This window comes from Cyprinus carpio, chromosome B4 (genome assembly GCF_018340385.1).
Source record: "Cyprinus carpio isolate SPL01 chromosome B4, ASM1834038v1, whole genome shotgun sequence".
Classification (NCBI taxonomy): Eukaryota; Metazoa; Chordata; class Actinopteri; order Cypriniformes; family Cyprinidae; genus Cyprinus; species Cyprinus carpio.
In genome coordinates this window covers 6342415-6365417 of record NC_056600.1, presented here as the reverse complement: position 1 = coordinate 6365417, position 23003 = coordinate 6342415, and the positions used below count along the sequence as shown (strand labels likewise).

At 35.6% G+C, this 23003-nt stretch overlaps 1 protein-coding gene across 13 annotated transcripts in view; it reads right to left on the bottom strand.

The window, feature by feature from the left end:
• Positions 1-23003, bottom strand: part of LOC109079587 (ELKS/Rab6-interacting/CAST family member 1-like) — a 202909-nt gene that overhangs the window by 164974 nt on the left and 14932 nt on the right. For 6 of the 13 annotated variants that reach the window (XR_006154464.1, XM_042721740.1, XM_042721741.1 and 3 more), the window contains exons 3-6: positions 7583-7999; positions 3589-3663; positions 2276-2431; positions 1656-1748 (exon numbers count right to left, since the gene is read on the bottom strand). Coding sequence is in view for 12 of the 13 variants with exons in the window: in XM_042721740.1 (XP_042577674.1) it covers positions 1656-1748; positions 2276-2431; positions 3589-3663; positions 7583-7999 (741 nt within the window). In the remaining variant the exon portion in view is untranslated. The remainder of the gene's footprint in view (positions 1-1655; positions 1749-2275; positions 2432-3588; positions 3664-7582; positions 8000-23003) is intronic. The other 7 variants (XM_042721737.1, XM_042721743.1, XM_042721738.1 and 4 more) reach the window with 2 other exon arrangements.

Sequence of the window (23003 nt, the reverse complement as noted above, 5' to 3'; positions counted from 1 at the left end):
AGACCAATTCAATTGCAAAACTATTGAATTAAACACTGCAGAAATACAGCTCATTACCAGGTTATTTTAGCATTCAGCAATTCCTGTAAATAGAAAACTTGATGAATTGAGTTAAAAAAGGGTGGAGATGGACACATGAAACTCATAATGCTCAGTCTTTTTTACAAAAAAACAAACATCCACAAAAAAAAGCTTGCAAGATACACAAGCATTTAAATTAAGTACACATTTAAATCAATTTTCCATAAAAAGACAGTAAACAAAGAGTTAAGATGCTATAAAACAGACAAGTGTTCATCGCCAATATAAAGACACAGTCTTGACATTCCCAGCATGCACTGGGGTAGCTATAGCAGGTTAGCATGGCCTAAAGCTGTAACTCTACTGGCTGCCAGTCACCCTATAGTTAAAACAGGCGTGCACAGGCATAGGAGATGGAGAGAGAGACAATTCAGAGTGATAGAGAGAGGAAGATCAAGCCTCGTGGACATTAGTGCTCTACTCCAACCAGCGCTACAAACAAGAGAGAGAGTAAGAAAGCGAGAGCACTGTGGGAGTCTAGTGTGGCGTCCGACCTTTCGGCACAGCATTGGACGACTCTGCTTTCCTGAACAGAGAAACCCTGAGACTTCAGCCGCCGGCCTGAACCGCTGCCACCCACCGATCCTGTTATTGTGAAGACAGGCGGCCGCTGATACGCTGTCAAGACTCGAAAGTGAATATTTTTGACCTTTTCCACTGTTCCCTCCCATCACTGATCATCCCGTCAAGTGTTGGGACCGTTTGTCTTTGTGTTCAAGAGCACATTTTGTGTTTTTGTGTTTTTTGTTTTTTTGTTGTGGAGAAAATTTGATATTGTTTTATTTTTTTTTTTTGTTTAAGTGGATTTGTATTTGAAAAATTGGTGGATAAAATATAATAGATAGAGAGACAGATGGATAGATAGATAAACAAACTAAAATATAAATGGACAGATATATAGTTAGATAGATGGATAGATAGATTGATATTGCATAGATGATATTTCAGAATATTAATAAATAATATTTGCTAAAATGATAATTCAATTTTAAATACTTTATAGATTTTTATACCAATTTTTTTTCTTTTTTAATTTTTATACATAACAACTGTTTTGGGAACAACTGTTGTGAAATGTTGTGAAAAAAGATTCTTTTTTCCCTTCATATTCTGATGTATGCAAACACAAAATTAGCTAAATGTATTTTTCTGAACAAACTTTCTGCGCTGTTTTCCACTATACTTGAGGATAACAAGGGGCACATTGTTTTTTTTTTTCCAGAGCACCTGGAGTTGCGAAAGAAAAAAAAATATGGGGGGTGTGGTAAAATCATTGGTATTTTTTTTTTCTTTTACAAAAAAAGCTTTTGAGCAGAAGGCATAAATAATATATGAAACTAGTTATTAAAAAATATCTAAAATAATAAATTTGCCTTGCCCTTCAAGGTTTTTGTAAATCAGACATTTATACAGCGAATCTCTTGCAGAAAAAAAAGGCCTTGAGCTAAAGTGCCAGTCAGTCAGCGGGCTTAGCGTGAACCTCTATCTGGGGTCTGAGTGGGTGAGACAGAGGCTATCTCTGGTGAGGGAAGCAGAGCTGTGCGTGTTCTAAGCCGGTTCTCTGGGTTTCTTACGGCAGAGACCTCTTGCTGCAGCTCAGCCGCCCGCTTTTTCAGGTCCTCGCCCTGCGCTTCGCTCTGCGCCAGTTCGTCCTTCAGTTGCTCTACCTGTCAGGAGAGGGCGCTGTTACTGCAACAACCACCAATCACCAGCTGGCATGCACACCCTACCAACCAAACATCACCCACGATCACGTGATGTCATCAGCAACCAAACCAATCAGCATTCACCGCCACAGGCCATGCATTAAGATTATGATTACAGCATTAAACGCCACAGGCCATGATTTTTTATTATGATTTAAAAATAAAATGTATACTTTTTTAAATATTTAAAAAAATAAACAGAAACAATTACTACAAAAGGGAAAATAAAAATCTGTTATAAATGCAACAGGTCAAAAGCGACCAGATTTGACCAAATCAATTGAAAATTTTGGCGATTTTATGCTGCTTTATCTAGCTGCAATACACACCATACCATAACACTAGTGCTAGAGTAAATATTAGCAACACCACATGACGCCAGGTAATATTCAACCCTAACAAAAACAATAAATCTGTGCTCAAATAACTCGTGACCTGCACAGGTTAAAAAAGCACCAGTTCTAGTTCCCATGAGCCGCAGGTTCTACCTTGTTTTTCATGAACTTGGAGTGACTGCGGTAAACCTCCATCTGTTTCATCTCCTCCTCTCTCTCTTCTGTGCTGAGAGCCCCGTTTGACTTGAGCATCTGTATCTCGTCCTCCAGGTCCCTCAGACTGCGCTCCAGAGAACTGATCTTAGAGTCCTGCAGAGATCACAGAGATGTTTGAGGAGGAGACAGACAAAGCCGAGGAATGGAGTCTCTTATCTATTTTTATACAGAAGGGTTTTTAACTTTTGGTTTGAAACATGTATATAATAATTGCTTTCATGTTACAGTCGATAACCTATAAACGCTTTAAAAACACATTAAAATCAATCTAATTTGAAATGCCACAATTAAATTTGGGCATCACAAGTTTGCGCAGTAAAAAAAAATAAAAAGAAAGGATGTTCATTTTGAGAAATTTGCTACATTTAACTGTAATTAAATTATTCGGGTTTTTTTTTTTACAATTAAACTTTAAGTGGGCATTAGGCAATCTATATGAGCAAAGGTAATCTAAAATATAAAAATATGGGAAATGAGTTTGCATTAATAATGAATCAATATTGGAAGATACCAGTAAATTAATATAATGTTGATAAATTATATACTGTAGATCCCTTCTAATTTCTGCTATACAAAACATTTTTAAATACCATTTTCAAATATTTTTTTACTTGCAAAAAATACTGAGGACAAATACACTGCCGTTCAAAAGTTGAGTGGGTAAGATTTTTTTATGTCTATGAAAGTAGTCTCTTATGCTGTCCAAGGCTGAATTTATTTGATCAAAATACAGGAAAAAAACAATAATATTGTGAACACTTTAAAGTAACTGTTTTAAAAATGTATTTATTCCTGTGATGTTAAAGCTGAATTTTCAGCCTCGTTACTACAATCTTCAGTGTCACATGATCAGAAGTCATTCTTAATATACAGATTTTCTGCTCAAGAAACACATTTATTTTTATAATCAGTGCTGAAAACAGCTGTGCTGCCTAATATTTTTTGTAGAAAAAGAATAAATTTTTTCAGGAGTCTTTAATGAACAGAAAGTTCAAAAGAACAGGATTTATCTGAAACAGAAATCTTATGTAATATTATGTCTCTACTGTCACTTTCGATCAGTGTCCTTGAGATTTTTAAACAGTAGTGTACAATTACAAAACTGACCCAATACAACAGTTTCAGGAATATTATGTAACATTATTTTTAAAGCAACCTGTCCTACTTAGAAAGAACACAAAAGTTTGGGATTTACTTACAACACACACACACACACACACACACACACACACACACACACACACACTTGCCTTCATCTCGATGACAGTCTGCAGGGCCTTGGTTTTGGCAGATTCTGGAGCTCCCTCAAATCGTCGGTGGAAATCCTGAGGAGAAAACATGAGACGAGGATCATGAGGTGAAACCACAGGATAATAACAGCTTCCTCTACCGGCAGCCATCAGTTGATGCGGATCCATACCACTCCACATTATGTCCAGCTCAAACCCTGATAATAAAATAACCCAGACTTCTGATTTACACGGCCAGATTATAAACTCAGCACACTGAGATCACTGCATTTGAAGCAGAAGAGACACTTTCAGTCCTCTGGTTTGAGTGTTTATGCATGACTGAGTCCCTTATGAAAAAGATAATGTACCGAGCAGCTGACAAATAGAGTGAATGCAACGTCCACCAAACACAAAGAGATGCAGCCAGCCTGTACCCTCCAGGCAATTAAAGACCTCAAAATCATCATTCAAACACCAAAGCCATCAGATATGAACGCACACAGACAGGCATGGAAAAACATGCATCTACACGTGTGGAGTCATGGGGAACATATGGAAAGCAGAGCTGGAATGTAACTGTTGAGAGACGCTGTTGTACAACATTCACATCTAACAGAGCTACAATATTACTATCTGTTCCCAGCACGTTATGACACTGCTGAAATCAAAAATGCTTATGGAAAATAAAACGTTTGTGTTATGTTTACTTATAAACATGTGATTAAGGGCTGTTTTCCTACTGTACCTTTAAGAGTTGCATATGTAAATGAACACTGTTGCCGAATATAGAAGAGGCACTGAAATATCTGGGTGGTTTTGGGAGGGAGGTTTGCAGTGTTAACATTACAGTGTGTGTATTTAATGCACCAAATGCTTATAAAAGAACTAAAGAGGGGAAAATTCCAGTTTTCCATGACATGGCCATTTTTACTAACAGTTCCAGTAAGTCGCTGGCAAAGGAAGAATTTTAAATCACCAGATTAAAAGAAGGGCTATTAGTTTATTTCCTCCGTTCTCTAAAGTCCAACTGGAGGCCCCAATAAATAACCTAAAATGCTCTTCTGATCTCAGTCCAAATCATTAGTTTAGCCCAGACTTCACCTGTACTGCTCTAATCATGCACCTCAGTGTTTAGCGGCATTAAACTCACTGAGACTACAGCACTGTAATACTATAAGGCTGAGAACGTTCATTTTGAAAATCATCCTGAAATTGTAATAATAATTTTGTATTACTGCATTTCTGTAATAGACTATAAAATGCTTTTCAAAAACTATAAAGAATTTGACAGACAAATAAAGGGTTGTTTATAGCCATGTATTAAGCATGCTAGGTGCACATTATGTAAATAAGTAAAAAAAAAAAAAGTGTCAATCATGGTGTTTTTTTATTTTTTTAATTTGTTTCAAAGTCCTGCATATTGTCTCCCACAACCAGTTGAGAAAATATGATAAGCTGTGTGTGCAATGGAGTTGGTTGTGCCATTTTATTAAGTGGCCACTAGATGTCACCGTTGCTAAAGTCCTGCTATTGACTGCTGGCTGTCTGAGAAGATGCCTGACAATAATACAAAGAGGGAATGCCAGACAGAACTCTTTAGAAAACTACATAACAGCCTCCTGACACATAAGCACATAAACAGCACATCAGCACTAATATGGTTGCTTGATTCATCAAGGACATTAACTCACATCACATCCATGAGTCCAACTGATTAACAACTTGCAACGTCTGATGTATGACCATATTTCTGTCAACAAAACATGAATGTCTCATCTTACTTATAAATCAAAAACTGTTACATTAAAAGCCCATTAGAAATTCACAAGGGAAGCTAATTCTCTTCCAGGTTAAGTATTACAAACTAAACTCTATTATGTAACAAAACTGACTGGGACTTTCAGTTGAACTTGAATAAACTTAATGTGATAAATGTGTCTCCCGCCACATTAACAGTTTTTGCAGTCAGCAACATCTGTGTCTCCTTTCATCAATGTTCTTTTCAGTCCGTCCCGTTTCTATAGCAACAAATGTTCAATGCCTTCAGTTTGAAACAGGTTTCCCTCTCTCGCTCTCTCTCGGTAAGCTTGCTCATCCAGAGCAGTTTAAAATGACTAATCTAGAGCCCTTGATTCATCATCACCATAATTGCGAGTCTTAGCAAAAACATTTTACTGCGGATCATCTCTGGATAAATGACCAAGTGCTGTCAGCATCGTTCCCTGAGCAACTGTTTGGTTCTGTTATTCAGTCCACAACAGTAATTTAATTCCCAAGGTTAAAATTGGCTCATTTAATTGCCAAGATGACACATTTAATGCTAGTGAATAGCAGATTTGTATACACCTTTCTATTTGTTGACTGTCAGCAATTTTAGTAAACATGATATATCATTTGAACACTCAAATTCATCCTGTGAAAGTGGTTTTGAACTAGGAAATTGCGTTACCATGGAAATGGTACTTTAAATTATTTTAGCTGGCTCCTAGTGGGCAGTGTCAAGTGTCATATTGCAAAATGCAATATAATATTTTATCATCAAAACTTATTCAAATTTTGACAAAACACATATTGTTGAAAAAGCCTGAGTCTCAAGAGTCCATATTTGTGACAGAAGTAATATTGTGACAGAAATGTGTGCATTTGTATGGAAGCCCGTTTCCACCACTGAATAAAAAAATTAAAAGGTAATTACGACATTTTATCTCAGGATTCTAACTTTTTAAAATGCACAATTGCAATTTCCCCTCAGATGTGGACTTTATAACTTGCAATGGCGAGTTTATATTTCAAAATTCTGAGAAAATAGTCAGAATTAATAAAAAAAAAAAAAAGTCAGAACTGCAAAATAAAAAGGTCACAATTACCTTTTTTAATTTTTTTATTCAGTGGCAGAAATGAGTTTGGGACAGGAAAATACTTTTGAAAAAATCAGTTGAGTTTGGGTGTCACCCGTTTGCTTTTTTGCTATAGCGCCTAAAACAAAATGTCACAGGAACCTCAATTTTTGTGATTTCAGCTTCAAATTTAGAACATAACTTAGTTAGAAATATGGCTTTAATTTTACGAACTCCAAAATATTTGATAAAAAATATTTGTTTTATATAAAATATTTCTTAATACATTACATTTTCTTCTAAGTAAACTTAAAAGTCTATAAATATTTGATGATTTCATTTTTTTTTATGAAATTTAATTTAAGCAATAATCTGTTGATTGTCTTCCTTAAAAATAGACCAAATATATTCCAAAGCATTCATGAATTACAACCATTTAAGTTTTTCACGTCTTTGATCAAAAACGGAAAGTTTGCAGGAAAAAAAAATGATTTCATGGTTGCCTGAGGCTAGGGATTACAGCTAATAATGTTGTAAATAATGTTCAGTTTTTGCTTTATAAGAGCTCAATACATTTTCAGGAGCCACGTGTATTCATTTTGTTTTTCTTGATATGCTTTTTAATTTTCAAAAACGGGAAGCCGTTGACTTGCATTTTTTGAATCAACAACAACCACGGTTTTAGCAACGAATCTTCGGTAACACTTTACTTAAAGCCTTTATGTATAATGCATTATAAATTTAGTTTTCATGCATTAATTATGCCTTGTAATGCACCTTATAATGCATTGTACAATCACATGAATAATTGAAACCACAGTTAATATATTATAACACTTCACTAAAACAATACATTATAACAATTCATTGTTACACTATGCATTTTAAATTCATTTATAATTATTTATGACAAGATATAATGCATTACAAAGCAAATTATGAATAATTACAATGCATTATATTCTTTAATAACCTTTAATAATGCATTTTACATAAAGGCTTTAAGTAAAGTGTTACCATATCTTCTTTACTGTTCTACTCAAGAAACAAAAGACACCTACATCTTGAAGTAAATTAACAGCAAACTTTCATTTTTGGGTGAACTATCCCTTTAATAGGTTTAAAGTTGCATAAGTGTTGTTTGATTGTTTTCTGAGGTTCTCTAGCTCTCTCACCTCCCTCAGCAAGACCATTTCCTTCTCTCTCTGCTCCAAAAGGCTTTCCAGGTGATGGATATGCATCTCAGCATCAGCCAGCCTCCGTGTCCGCTCGTGGTCCTCCTCGCTGGCCTTGGCTGACAGCCCTTTGCTCTGCAACATCTCCAGGAGCTTCTTGATGGATTCGTCTCGAGCGCAGAGCGTCTGTTTCTGCGTGTCGATGCGCAGCTCCATCTCCTCCAGAGTCCTCCTCAGGAGGAACAGTTCCTTGGCCTGCCGCTCATGCTCACCGTGCAGCCGCTGGAAGTTCTCCTCGGTCAGCTCGGCGGTCAGGGGCTCGCCGGGACGAACGCTGGGGTCCTGCTGGAACAGCTGGTTCAGATCTCTCTGGATCCGCAGCTCATCCTGGAGGGCCTGGATGGTCATCTGGAGATGCTACAGATAAAACAAATGAATAAGAGATAAAGCTTATGTAAATAATGGTCGCTTGCAACAAACTAGCAATACTAAAATTCTGGCTATATCTGGCAATGTTAATCTGATATAATATATAAGAATGAACACATTTTAAAATAATATATTAAGTCTGTCAAATTAATTACTTTTTAAGAATGTATATATTTTTGACATGTTTTAATTTGTTAAAAATAAAGAAAAACAAAAATACACAAACATAAATAAAACCTAAACAAATAAAAAAAAACTATATGAATAAATAAATAAAATAAATAGATAGATATGAGAAAAGAAATAAAGAAAATAAAACCTAAACAAATAAACACAAATAAAGGCAAATATAAATAAATAAAAGCAACACAAATAAAATAACACAATAACAAAATAAACAATAAACTAATAACACATGAAAACAAAAATAAAGTACAAAAATAAGAATATAAAAATTAATTAATAAATAAGGAAAGACAGAAAGAATGAAGAAAAAACATAAAACCTAAACAAATAAACAAATAAAACAAAACAACTGAAAATAAATAAATACATTTAACACTAATAAAACAAATATAAATGAATGAATGAATGAACGAATGAAATGAAACAAAGAAAATAAAAGCTAAACAAATAAAACACAATTAAAAGACATTTAACACTAATAAAACAAATATAAATAAATAATAAATGAATGAATGAACTTAAAATAACAATAACAAAATTAATAAACTAAAAACATATGAAAACAAAAATAAGAATGAAAGCATGAATGAATGAATGAAATGAAAATAACAACAAAAATAAATAAAAAACTAAAAACAAATGAAAACAAAAACAAGAATGAATGAATGAATGAATGAATGAATGAATGCTACTGCAGACTGATTTAGATAATGACAGGCTATACTCTCATCCACACAGAAAATGAATAAACGATCATAATACTTCTCTAAAACCTTGTGTGTCTTCTCCAGAGATTTTTTCAAAACACTACATCAGCTGTACGAATCTACTCAGGACATTAAATCTCTGGAGGTTTGAGCGCTTTTTAGAGCTCTAAAGACAGACAGCTATTACTTCCACCTGGAGCAGCTCTCTAGAGAGAGACCCCGGGGTAAATACAGGCCACGCTCTCCAACCACACTGAACAACAAGTCCCAGAGGAGAGGGATTCATGCTATCCGTCCACCTCAGAGAAGACCAAAAATGCAGTTAGAGCGATGCAGGAACAAGGAGAAGGTAAAAGGAGATGTTCAGGAAGGCCAAAAGGCATGAATTTAAGAATAGTCATGAATATGTCTGCAGGCATCACCCTTTTCCCTTACACTGCAGGAAAACATTACTGCCAAAAATATGCACTCAGGTGTAACAAGACAGAGAGTGGATCAATTTAGGCATGTACAATGACAATGATAGTAGTATCTTGTATTTTTGTGCATGTTTTAGCCTAATTTCCTCATTGAAGAAAGCAAACTTTGTGAACTTATGACGTGAAACAGAAGGTGCTGTCACTTCCTTTTTAGTCTCTGTGTCACAAAACAGGCACTTCAGACACACCTTACACCTCATGCACACAATAAAGTAATAGTCTAATAAAAAAAGTGAGTTATGATCATCAGTAAGAGGTTTTGAATTATACATACACATATTCAGAAAGAGAGACTGATCGCTGTGTTAGTCTATAAATACTAACATTATATTTTCAACAGTTTCTAATGGCACCACAGAGACAGGACTCTACATTATTCATTAGTCTCCTCTGGCTGCTGTGTGCATGTGTGTGTGTGTTCGGAAAAGAGTGAGAGAAAGAGACAGATGGGAGAGGGGTAGAAACAATGAAAAAAGATATAATGCATTCATTTATTTATTCAGCCATGTTTTTTGAAATAACAAATGTTTACGAATTATTCAATAAAATGTTCAAAATTAATAAAGTGTAGTTGTATATGGACACAGTAGTGACTTTTTATATGTCACATTTTTAAACTATTTCTACATTTAAATTAATAAATATTTATAGATGAATAAAAAGTATTAATTAAAATAAATAAATAACATTTGTAAGTAAATCAAAATATAAATATTTAAGGTTATAGTACTGACTTTTTATAATTGTCACATTATATTTGTAAATGTAAATATTTGTATTTATTTTTTGTAAATTAATAAATTAAATGTATAAATTAAATTAACTAACAAATAAACAATATTTATACCAAATGTATATATGGATACAAGAATTTAAAAATTTGAAAATTAAAAGGTTTTAATTTTTAAGGTTTAAATTTACAATTAATAAATAATATTTATAAGTAATTCAATAAACAGTTAAAATGTACTTACATATGTACAGAGTACTAACTTTCATAATGTCACTTTTTCCAAGGTTTTTTAACATTTACATTTAGAATGAATGAATGAATTAATTAATTAATTAATTAATAAAATATATTTCATCATGTCCCCTGACAGGCTTTTAACTGAAAACGGAGGTAGCAGAAGGATGAAATATTGTAGAAAAAAAAACTTAAAATTACATTTATATTAAAATTAAAATGTAATTTTCCAAACAGACATGTTTAAAACATATCTTCACGTCTTGAAGGACCATATGAAACATGATTCAGAAAGAGAGCAGATTTATGCAGTACTTGTGAAATCCCTTCTAAAGAGCTAGACATGGCACACAGAAATCAGTACGAAGTTTCATCCAGCCTTTAACTAAAAATGAAGGGGAATAAAACATCTGACAAAACAAAGCAGGGATCTAACACATTTTAGATCTTCAGATTGATCATTTCATTCATATTAACATAGAAGGCTGACAAGCAGGGTCAGGCTCTGAGGAAGAAGGTGTCAGAGGCATGATGGGAAAGCAGGCACAAAGAGGGGACCGAGGTGAAAGAGGTCAAGCCCATGAGAACAGATTGCAAACAGGCCACCATGCAGTAGTGAACAATCTGAAGGCTCTTACAAGAACTGCTGCACAATAATGAAGTAATCATCAGGCCTGCAGGCTTTGTACATGCCTGATATGGCAATATAATATTAAAATGGCAATCAACTGAAACCTATAAGTCCAGTCTGAACACCTCCTATGGGCCTATAAATGAGAGCAGACACCGATCAGGCGCAAACATCAGATCAACAGTAATATCAACAAACCATTTATCAGAGTATGCAGTGGTTTGAATTTCTCTCACACACACTGATAGGAGTGTGCAATTGAAGACATCCACCGTGTCTTTTCTTTCCACTCCGTATCGCCTCATGCCACATTACACATCCTGTTTGGTGGAAAGGTTTGTCCCATGTCTTGTCCTGTCTCTAATCTTCACTCCTACACTATCACTCCACCCTAAAGATTGGGCGCTGGGATTGACATTTCCTGCAGACATTCAGCTCAAATAGGCAAATACCACATCCACCCTCAATCCCAATAGTTCCTCTAACATTTTACTACTAAATTTTATTTGGGGGATTTTGTCATTTTTTTAAAGGGATAGATAACCCAATAATTAAAATATGAAGAAAATTGAGAAATTTAGCATTGTATCACTTGCTCACCAATGGATCACCAATGGTTCACAATTGCAGTGAATGGGTGCCGTCAGAGAGAGTCCAAACAGCTGATTAAAACATCATAATAATCCACACAACTCCAATCCATCGATTAACATCTTGTGAGACAAAATCAGCATGTTTATAATAAACAATTCATCAGTTTTTAACTTCAAACCGTTGCTTATGGATAAATTACTGCAAAACTGCTTTCTCCAGTAAAAAAAATAAAAATAAAAAATAAAATAAAAATAAATAAATAAATTCCTCCAATCTGATTCTGAAGAGAAATATGCATAGATCAAGCACTGTTTAGAAGCAAAAACAGTTCAAAACAAATGTCAAGTAATTTTGATGTGAAAAGACCACAGAGGATGTACTTTTTTCACTGGAGGAAGCGTTATTATTTTTATTGACTTGTATTTTGACAAATGCTGATGCCAGTATTTGCATTTCCCTTTTCCAGGCTCAAGGGTCCCACACAAGACTGACCACACAGAACACACACAGTCCTGACAGCATGACAGACAGCTGTGCTCACATACTATTGTTACAAGTCCATCACCTGAGGACAGAGCCTCAGAGCTATCGGTCAGCCTCAGGCAAAAGACTCAGGACTGCTTAACAGAACAGACCACAGTGGAGAGAGAAAAGAGAAAAAAAAAACGAGCTTGCTGGGCAGGACAAAACAGCCGAAGGGGACCGATTCTACAGCTAAAATAAGAAACTATTCCTACCAAGTTGTAAGGTAGAGACTCTACTGCATTAAAACTGTCTGGACATGAACACCTAAACCATCATAAACCATCATACCACCTGTAACTGGGGTGGTAACCTTTCAAAAGCTATTGTAACTTCTTTACCCCTAAAGGGTTCAAATTAGTACTTATATGGTACATATTATTACCTTTTGAATGGGTACCGTCACAGTGACAGCTTTTGTACCTATTTTCTTGAGAATGTACAAACAAACACTCTCTCCCTAAGTATTATGTTAGATATGGGCGCTTAAGCAACAGAGTTCATATCTCATAATTCTGACTTTTTTTATTTGCGAGAATTGCGAGATGTGAACTCAGAATTCCGAGAAGAAAAATCAGAATTGTGAGAATTTAGAATTGTGAGAAAAATTTGTTTTTCCACCAAGGAATAAAAAAGTAAAGGGAACTGCAACTTTATCTCACTATATTTTCTTGCAATTGTGAGTTTATATCTCAAAATTCTGACTTTTCATCTCAGAACTGCAAGTCTCACATTTCTGAGTTTAGTCACAACGTTTTTGTTGTTATTTTTTTGTTTTTTTTTTCATGGCAGATGTAAGCTTGCATAGTAGTTAGCATTCCCATTCATCTCACTGGAAGCTGCAGCAGATGCTAACAGGGCCTTTCTTCAACCATCCCACTTTCCTCCATGTGTTTGTTTTTTTCCCCTCACTAGAAGGATCAGACTTTCCCGGTCCAACCCCCACAGATGGAATGTTTTCAAGGGAATGCCAAACCACAGAATGCAGAGGAGAGGGGGAAAAAAGATGGCTGAGGAATCTGCCGGATATTTCAACTCCGATAGGATACTTAGCAGCAGCCCGCAGTCTTCAGAAGACTCTAAATTAACCTAAACCAAGGCTAGACAAGAAGTGGTGGGCTTTGTTTTAATTGTTGCAAGGCTACAGCAAATCTGTAATCTCAAGCATGTGCAACCTCTGACCCTTAAGGACCTGCCAGTATTCTATGAATGTCGGTTGGGCCACAGAAGTAGACCTGAGGTGCTCTGCCAATCAGCACAGACTCATTCAGCCTGTCACAACGCTTTGCATTGCCTTCAACTAACACGTTCCAGAGAACAAGCATCCCACACAAAAATGCTAGAGCCACACCTCCCTTTAACACAGCACATTTTACAGCATACTAAGACAATCCAATGTGGTTAAGAGATATGTTTCATCTGACAAACATACCCATAAGAAAAAAATTAGTACTGAAGAAGGTGTAGATGTTTCTATCCAACAGCTAGCTTAAGCATTGTTTTAATAAATGTGCATGTGGTCAGGCTAAATCCAGTATATAACGCCCACTTTTTATAATTGAAATAATTTAAAATAGACAAAATCAAGTCCTGTTCTATATTCTACTCTGTTTTTCCTCACTGTTTTACTCTAAACTGTAGTATAACGAGTTGAAAACAGTCATTCAGATTGACTTTAACACAAATGCACAAAGGACAATGGTTGAATGACTGGTGTTTTTCCACCATTTGGCCAGCTTTCACCACAAAGCATGCTGAGCTCTTTCCTACCTGGTGAGGTGATTCCTCATTATGGGTCGACATCATGAATAAATCATTGCAAGTGCATTAATTAATTGATTTCCATTCCCATGTGTGCACCCAGACTAATGAGGAAACCCAACGGCAAACCAACAGCGCACAGAGGCAGCGGTATCAGGTGACAGAGCTTAACCTGAAGTTCACAGATCGTCTCCAGCACGTCTGTACAGCAGTCAGCTACTCACTTCCATAAATCTATAACAGAACAAAGCTTAAAGGAATAGTTCACCCAAAAATGAAAATTGGCTGATAATGTTCTTATCCTCAGGCCAACCCAGATGTACGGTAGATGAGTTTGTTTCTTTATTGTAACAGATTTGGAAAAATTTTAAAGAAATTTAACATTACATCACTTGCTCAATAATGGATCCTCTGCAGTGAATGGGTGCTGTTAGAATGAGAGTCCAAACAGCTGATAAAAATTAAAAAGTCATCTCAGCTGAATCTGTAGAGAAATCTGCACTTTTTACAAACAAAAACAGTCCAAAACAGTTTTAAACAAATAATATGTCAGTGGATTTTGATGTGACATAAGAACAGAGGATGGACTTTTTTCACTAGAGGAAGCGTTATTTTGATTTATGAACTCGTATTTTGACCAGAAGCGAGTTTAAAATGGCTTAATGATGGGTTTTTTTTCTTACACAAACATGGCTTTTCACTTCACAAGATGTTAATTGATGGACTGGAGTCATGTGGATTACTGTGATGTTTTTATCAGCTGTTTGGTCTCTCATTGTGACGGCACCCATTCACTGCAGAGGATCCATTGGTGAGCAAGTGATTTAATGCTAAATTTCTCCAAATCTGTTCAGCTGAAGAAACAAAATCATATACACCTTGTATGGCCTGAACTATTCCTTTAATTCAAAGAATTTGTATCACTTTTCTTCAGTCTCTTTTCCAAAACAGGGAACAATAAGGAAACTGGATGGTTTGGAAAGAGAATCAGTCAGACTATTCCTACATAGTACATCAAACTCCTATTTTAGTGTAGCAAACAGGAAAGGAAAATCCTATTTTCCGTGATATGAACCCTTAAAGTCTAGGCCTCTCCAATTAGCTCTGTTCTTCGTGTCTGTCTGTGTCTCAGCCTCCGACTGGGCCACTGTTGTGTCCCAATCGACTCGCCTCGAAACCTTCAGTATCGCAGTCAGACCCTGTAGGTCACCATCACAATACAGACCCGTCATTCAGTTCCACTGTACCAATTAGAGCTTTTCTCCTGCCTCGAGTCTGAGATATCAGCACAGACTTAAGGCCATCTGTAATATCCACACATGCATTGTACAAGGGTCTAGCTCATCCTCGCCTTTTCAAATGCTTGGTCATCAGCTGATGAATTTACATCAGTTTCACTACTGCATGTCATAGTTCCTAAAAAGCCTGTGCAACACACACATAAACTTTAATGAAAAGACACAATTCACATAAAATGCAACTTTCAAATGCATTCTGGTGGTTAAAAAGAAGTTAATATCCAAGGACAGTCTCTATGCCACACTGTTGAATTTCAGCATTCAAAACAGTATTCAAAGTTGATATTAATGGAGTTTAGGAAAGAAAATCGACACAGTTTGAAAGGGCTCATTGAGAACTGGGCCAGCTCTTGCGGAGTGTCTGCTATTGCAAGGCTACCATGGCAACCGAGACTTGCTGTGTCATGAAGCCCTCGAAGGGAGGCAAAGCCAGACAACTGAATGTGATTATGTAATTAACCAGATGTGAATAGGGAGGGTGTAATCGGATGGCAATAATCATTTGAAAACAGACATTGTCAATTAGAGCAAAGCAGATTAAAATTGGCTGCATGTTAAAAGTTTGATTCTGCTCACCAGGTTTATGTGTGAATTAAAATAGCAAGCCAAAACCTGTAACTCTTTACTTAAAACATTTAATGTATGTATAATGCATTATAAAGGGTTATTAAAGGGCATAATGTGTTATCATTATTCATAAAATTTCTTGTAATACATTATATCTTGTTGCAAATAATTTAAAATGCATAGTGTAACAATAAATTGGAAAGTGTTATAATTTATTAACCTGGGTCACAATTATTCATGAGATTGTACAATGCATTACAAGGTGCATTACAAGGCATAATTAATGCATTAAAAGTACTTTTATTATGAATTATACATAAAGACTTTAACTGTTACCAACAATTAAATATGTAGGACCAGTTTAGAACATAAAAATTAAACTCCAGAAAAATATAATATATTTATTATACATAAACATTAACAATTACTGTAAAATAATTATTTTTACTTGTACAACAACAACATATATATATAGAGAGAGAGAGAGTGAGCGAGCGAAAGATACATCTATATCTATCTATCTATCTATCTATCTATCTATCTATCTATCTATCTATCTATATATATATATATACACACACACACATTCAAATATATTCAAATGAACTTTAGTAGAATAAATAAATAAATGTAGTAGATGCTACGGACAATTAAACAAGTTAAAGGAAATCAGCATAACTGCCATGAAAATAGATGCAACAATGCAAAAAAAAAAAAAAAAACTTCATGGTCCTGAAAATAGTCCTCATTTTCTTTGTTATTTTTTTCTTTTGATTTTAGAAATCCATAATCCTTTAAAATTAAGAAGTGATATCCCATAACAGTACAGCATTACTTCAATTACAGCAGACCACTTCAGCTTCTTAGGTTCTGTCAGATATATCCACATACAGATAAACACGAAGGTAGTATAAACACCTTGAAGGTGGGCGGGACTCCTGCTGAACGGCAGGAAGAATGGAGCTGATCGCAAGGGCTTAATCTTAATGCAGCGTGTCAGAGGGGCCATCTGCACAGTCAGTGGGGTTTTGGGAAGTACATTAGTAGTGGAAGAAGCAAACCTGCTCATTCCCACTCCCTTCTACTAGCCACACAAGGCTTAAAAGATCAGAGCATGTAGTACAGCAAACCTTTTTTCATGTCATGGACCCTTTACAGCTACAAGCAAAATCTAAATACCACTTTTTTTCTCTCTCTCCCATCTGTTCACCTCAATGCCTCTCGTACTCCAACTTTCTCAGTGTTTTCCCTACGTGAACTATACCAAGTGAGGAAGAGCGGGACAGTGGAGCAGAGGAGATGAAGAGGAGGTCTGTGTAACCATATGCAAGGATTCTGTTCATTCCGCACCTATCCTGCATGACCAGACTCCATATAAGGGCCGCCACGTCTGCCAAAGAGCAGCGGCTCACAGTCCCGTGGTGGGAACGGATAAAAATATGATCTGTCGTCCCTGCATTCTTTCTTCCACACTTCTACTACATCGCTCATGAGATGGCAGAGATAACACAACCCAAATATTGCAAGTCTTTCCTTAATCAGCACAGACTGCTTGGGAAATAAAACAAGAGTAAGCGAGCAAACAAAGAAAGCCCAAAAGGACATTTTGTTGCTTATTATCTTGGTGGTTTACGGATTTGAAGATGGTTTATTTTCAAACTTGAGTTCTTTAAGAGACCTAAAATAAAATCCAGACAGTTCATGCAGAGACAAACTAGATTTTTAGATGTCATGATGTCAATGTGATATGAGTGGTTGTCAGGGCGTAGCTTTGTTCATTTTTAGCATGTCGGTATGTGGTTGCTAGGGTGTTCTTGGTTGCTAGGTGGTTGTTTACTGACCAAAGGCAAAAGAGCATGCCTATGACGTTCTGGTCTCTTGATATGGCAAATCACTGAGATCTGTTTTATTGTTTTCAAGCAAAAACAGTCGCTGCCAAAATGATTTGAACACTTGTATTTTTACCAGCTAAAAAAATGGTTTTAAGTCAGTTATTTCTATCTTTTGCTGTAGTGTGTCAGTAGGAAATATCAATTTACATTTCCAAACATTCAATTTGCCATTAATTGTAATAATCTGGTGAGATTTCTGTTTGCACAAGGAGTCTGACAACAGCCAGTGCTCCACACAGAGATCTGATCTCACCATCATCCAGTCTGTTTGGAATGGCATGAAGAAACAAAAAGATCAAACTGAGACGGACTAAATCCAGAAGAACTGTGGCAACGTCTCCAAGATGCTTCAAGAAACCTACCTGCAAAGCTACCTGAAAAACTACACGCAAGTGCACCTAGGGCAAAAGCTGCTTTGAACGCAAAGGGTGGTTGATTTAATTTAGTTAATAGAGGTTAATTGATAAATAAAATTTATTTATGACATTAATTTTGACAGCATCCTCATTGAGTCTGTCTCAGTTTCTTCAAACGCACACACACACACACACATATACATACGAATAGTGCTGTCAAACGATTAATAGTGATTAAGCGTATCCAGAATAAAAGTTTTGGTTTACATAATATATGTATGTGTACTGTTTATTTATTATGTATATATATAAAAACACACTTACAGAATACATATTTTGAAAATATTTACATGTATATCCATTAATATATTTATATTATTATATTTTATATAAATATATTTAAAGGTTCAGTAGGTGATTGTCTTCAGAAACATTTTTTATGCTGGTTGAAAGTCTCTTCACATCCCGATAGCAATCATTAAGTTAAGTGGTCTAAATGTATTTATCTGTGTTTATATACAGTATTCTGCAGAAGGCTTAGGACCAAGAAATGTTCATCCAATCATTTATTGACTTTCCTACCTACCAGTAGGGCTGTGCAAAAAATCGAATGCGATTGTCATCCGATATTGCATAGCTTGTCAGTGAACAATGGCTCTGTGTAGTAAATGCTGCTCCATCTGAAAGCAGGTGATGGAGATTTACTACTAATCACAGAACCGGCTTTACTGAAGAGATGCTCATTGTGATAGCATTTGATTTTTTGCACAGCCCTACCTGTCAACATGTGTATTTGCATACCTATGCGCACGCGGTTAGTGCAAACAGGATACGTCATCAGCACATTCACATACGCTATGCAGACAGCGAGAATGGCAAACATCAACAATCTGATCTTCCTTCCTGGTATTGTAGTACTTTTACTAACTGTACTATAATGTTTTCTCACTGGTAAATGACATATGATGTATTGTAGTAACATTGTCTCTAGTTGTCTTATCTGTTTACGCACTTCGCGTTCATGTGTTCAGAAGGCATGGCTTTGAACAGCAATTTGCAGGGAGGGTGGGACTGGGACGTTCGCTTTCAGTTCTATCAGGCTAAAGATTGACAGCATTAATAATATATTAGGGGTGGAACGGTCCAACTTTTTCACTGTTCGGTTTGTATCACCGTTTTATGGTTGGGGTTTTTGTATTTTTTAGCTGTGCTGTGTTCATGGAAAAACTATACTTTCGAATAAAAATAAAGAAAGTAAGAATATTCTATCTAACTACAAGCAACAGCACAAATAAATACAAAAGAGTAAAGATACAAATAAAATAAAAGTGATTTTCAGGTTTTTATAGGTAGGTCTAGCATTAGTTTTTAGGTACAGAAATGATTAATGAAGTAATCAAATGTAATACAGCATTGCATACTTGACTGTATAAGTTAAAGATCAATCTATATCCAAGTCACAAAAGCTATCCAATCAAAAGCAGTAAATTATTTATTTGTTGTTGCTGTTCGATTAATATTAAGACTGTCACTTTAAGAGAATGCACTGATCCATTTCACTGATACAGTACGTTCAGCCGGCTATGTCTGCTATAGGATACTTACCAAGATTTTGACATAATTTTTGTCAACTTGTCCATTCAAACACAATACTTCAACAAGAGCTTAATATTTGCTTGTGTTCCGGGACGCGGGTTTGCACGCTTCGGATGAGCGCATGCACAAATCTTCACATACACATATATATATACACACACACACACACACACACACATACATACATACATACATATGGGGTTTTGAAAAACCACATTGATCATCCACTAACCAGAATACACTGATCCACTTCAAAGTCTATGATGTTTACAGTCCAGCTCCATTATGATTCTAAAGTGTAAACACAGCATATTGTATGACACAGTCATTCTGCTGTGAGTAATGAGCTGATTATCTATTACATAATGAGTAAATACAGCCATCAAACCTTTATCATGCCAAGCAAGGCAACAGGAAGTACTGTGCAAGAAAACCATGTGAGATATTTTCATGGTTCTTAGTCATTCAGCTCAACATGTGATGTTTATTTCCATCTGAGAGAGAGTGTGGAGCTTAATGACCCCTGACTCCACCCATGACCATCTGCTACCCTTCTAGGTTACATTTACTTAAATGACACAGCAAGCAAACCCCTACATTATCTGTTCTCATATTATCTGACTATGTGAATCAAACATTTGGGATTAGGAACAAACAGTCTGACCGGAACGGTGAATATTAGTGTGGGCGGAACTTGGCTGTGAAAAGTGACACTACTTAATAAGGAGATTGTGGGACTGGGGTACGAATCTTTGGACCTTTTACAACACCACTACAGTAAGCGCATCAGGAGCCGCGTCTGCCATCTGTTCCCACTTCCTCAGCAGGCAGAGATGCACGCTTACAGAAAACACACATGGATGGACACCCGGTTGCTCTGTCTGAAAGGATGCACTAATGTAAACATACTTGCTAGTGTGGGGAATGTCATGGCAGATGTTCACAATGCACTGGAAGAAAATGACTTTTAAGGAAGTAAATAAGGTTCATTTGAATCTTAATAAATAAAACATGTTCACATTTATGCAAATCACAAATAAAAATAAGAAAAAGTATTTTTTCGAGAAAAAGTGACATTCACAATATACTGTAGGCAATACAGAATAGTCTGTATTTTTTTGAATTATAAGTAGATAATACATATATGTTGGCTATTTCATATCATATTTAATTGTGCATTGTGCATTTTTTAATTGCTAAATTGATGATTTGAGGAAAAAATACTGTAAAATACTGTGAAACATTGCAATTTAGAGTATCTTTTTATATTTCTATTCATTTTGAATTAATAAATATTACATAGATTTTGTCTATATAAATCACATATTTAAGTTTGCATGCTCACCTCCCCAATTTTTAAATGATCAATCGATCATTCAAAATACCATAATAAACAGTGAAAGCTTATTGCCGTTTACAGTTTTCTATTCCTATTGTATAAAATGAATCATAAATATTATGCATAAATATTACACACATATATACATATATATAAATATACATATATATAAATATACATATATATAAATATATATATATATATATATATATATATATTATATATATATATATATATATATATATATATATATATATATACACATATATACACACACATATATACACACACACATATACATATATATATACACATATACATATATATATACACATATACATATATATACACATATAGATATACATATATACATATATACATATATACATATATACATATATATATATATACACACATACAGGTCCTTCTCAAAAAATTAGCATATTGTGATAAAAGTTCATTATTTTCCATAATGTAATGATAAAAATTAAACTTTCATATATTTTAGATTCATTGCACACCAACTGAAATATTTCAGGTCTTTTATTGTTTCAATACTGATGATTTTGGCATACAGCTCATGAAAACCCAAAATTCCTATCTCAAAAAGTTAGCATATTTCATCCGACCAATAAAAGAAAAGTGTTTTTAATACAAAAAAAAGTCAACCTTCAAATAATTATGTTCAGTTATGCACTCAATACTTGGTCGGGCATCCTTTTGCAGAAATGACTGCTTCAATGCGGCGTGGCATGGAGGCAATCAGCCTGTGGCACTGCTGAGGTGTTATGGAGGCCCAAGATGCTTCGATAGCGGCCTTAAGCTCATCCAGAGTGTTGGGTCTTGCGTCTCTCAACTTTCTCTTCACAATATCCCACAGATTCTCTATGGGGTTCAGGTCAGGAGAGTTGGCAGGCCAATTGAGCACAGTAATACCATGGTCAGTAAACCATTTACCAGTGGTTTTGGCACTGTGAGCAGGTGCCAGGTCGTGCTGAAAAAATTAAATCTTCATCTCCATAAAGCTTTTCAGCAGATGGAAGCATGAAGTGCTCCAAAATCTCCTGATAGCTAGCTGCATTGACCCTGCCCTTGATAAAACACAGTGGACCAACACCAGCAGCTGACATGGCACCCCAGACCATCACTGACTATGGGTACATGACAATGTACTTGACAATGTACTTGACATTGGACTTGACATTGGACTTGACATTGGACTTGACATTGGACTTCAGGCATTTTGGCATTTCCTTCTCCCCAGTCTTCCTCCAGACTCTGGCACCTTGATTTCCGAATGACATGCAAAATTTGCTTTCATCCGAAAAAAGTACTTTGGACCACTGAGCAACAGTCCAGTGCTGCTTCTCTGTAGCCCAGGTCAGGCGCTTCTGCCGCTGTTTCTGGTTCAAAGCACACGCCTATGCACGGGGGCTCTGGATTTTTCTACTCCAGACTCAGTCCACTGCTTCCGCAGGTCCCCCAAGGTCTGGAATCGGTCCTTCTCCACAATCTTCCTCAGGGTCCGGTCACCTCTTCTCGTTGTGCAGCGTTTTTTGCCACACTTTTTTCCTTCCCACAGACTTCCCACTGAGGTGCCTTGATACAGCACTCTGGGAACAGCCTATTCATTCAGAAATTTCTTTCTGTGTCTTTCTGTGTCTTCTTTCTGTGTCTGTGTCAATGATGGCCTTCTGGACAGCAGTCAGGTCGGCAGTCTTACCCATGATTGCGGTTTTGAGTAATGAACCAGGCTGGGAGTTTTTAAAAGCCTCAGGAATCTTTTGCAGGTGTTTAGAAGTTAATTAGTTGATTCAGATGATTAGGTTAATAGCTCTCGTTTAGAGAACCTTTTCATGATATGCTAATTTTTTGAGATAGGAATTTTGGGGTTTTCATGAGCTGTATGCCAAAATTATCAGTATTAAAACAATAAAAGACCTGAAATATTTCAGATGGTGTGCAATGAATCTAAAATATATGAAAGTTTAATTTTTATCATTACATTATGGAAAATAATGAACTTTTATCACAATATGCTAATTTTTTTGAGAAGGACCTATATATATATATATATATATATATATATATATATAT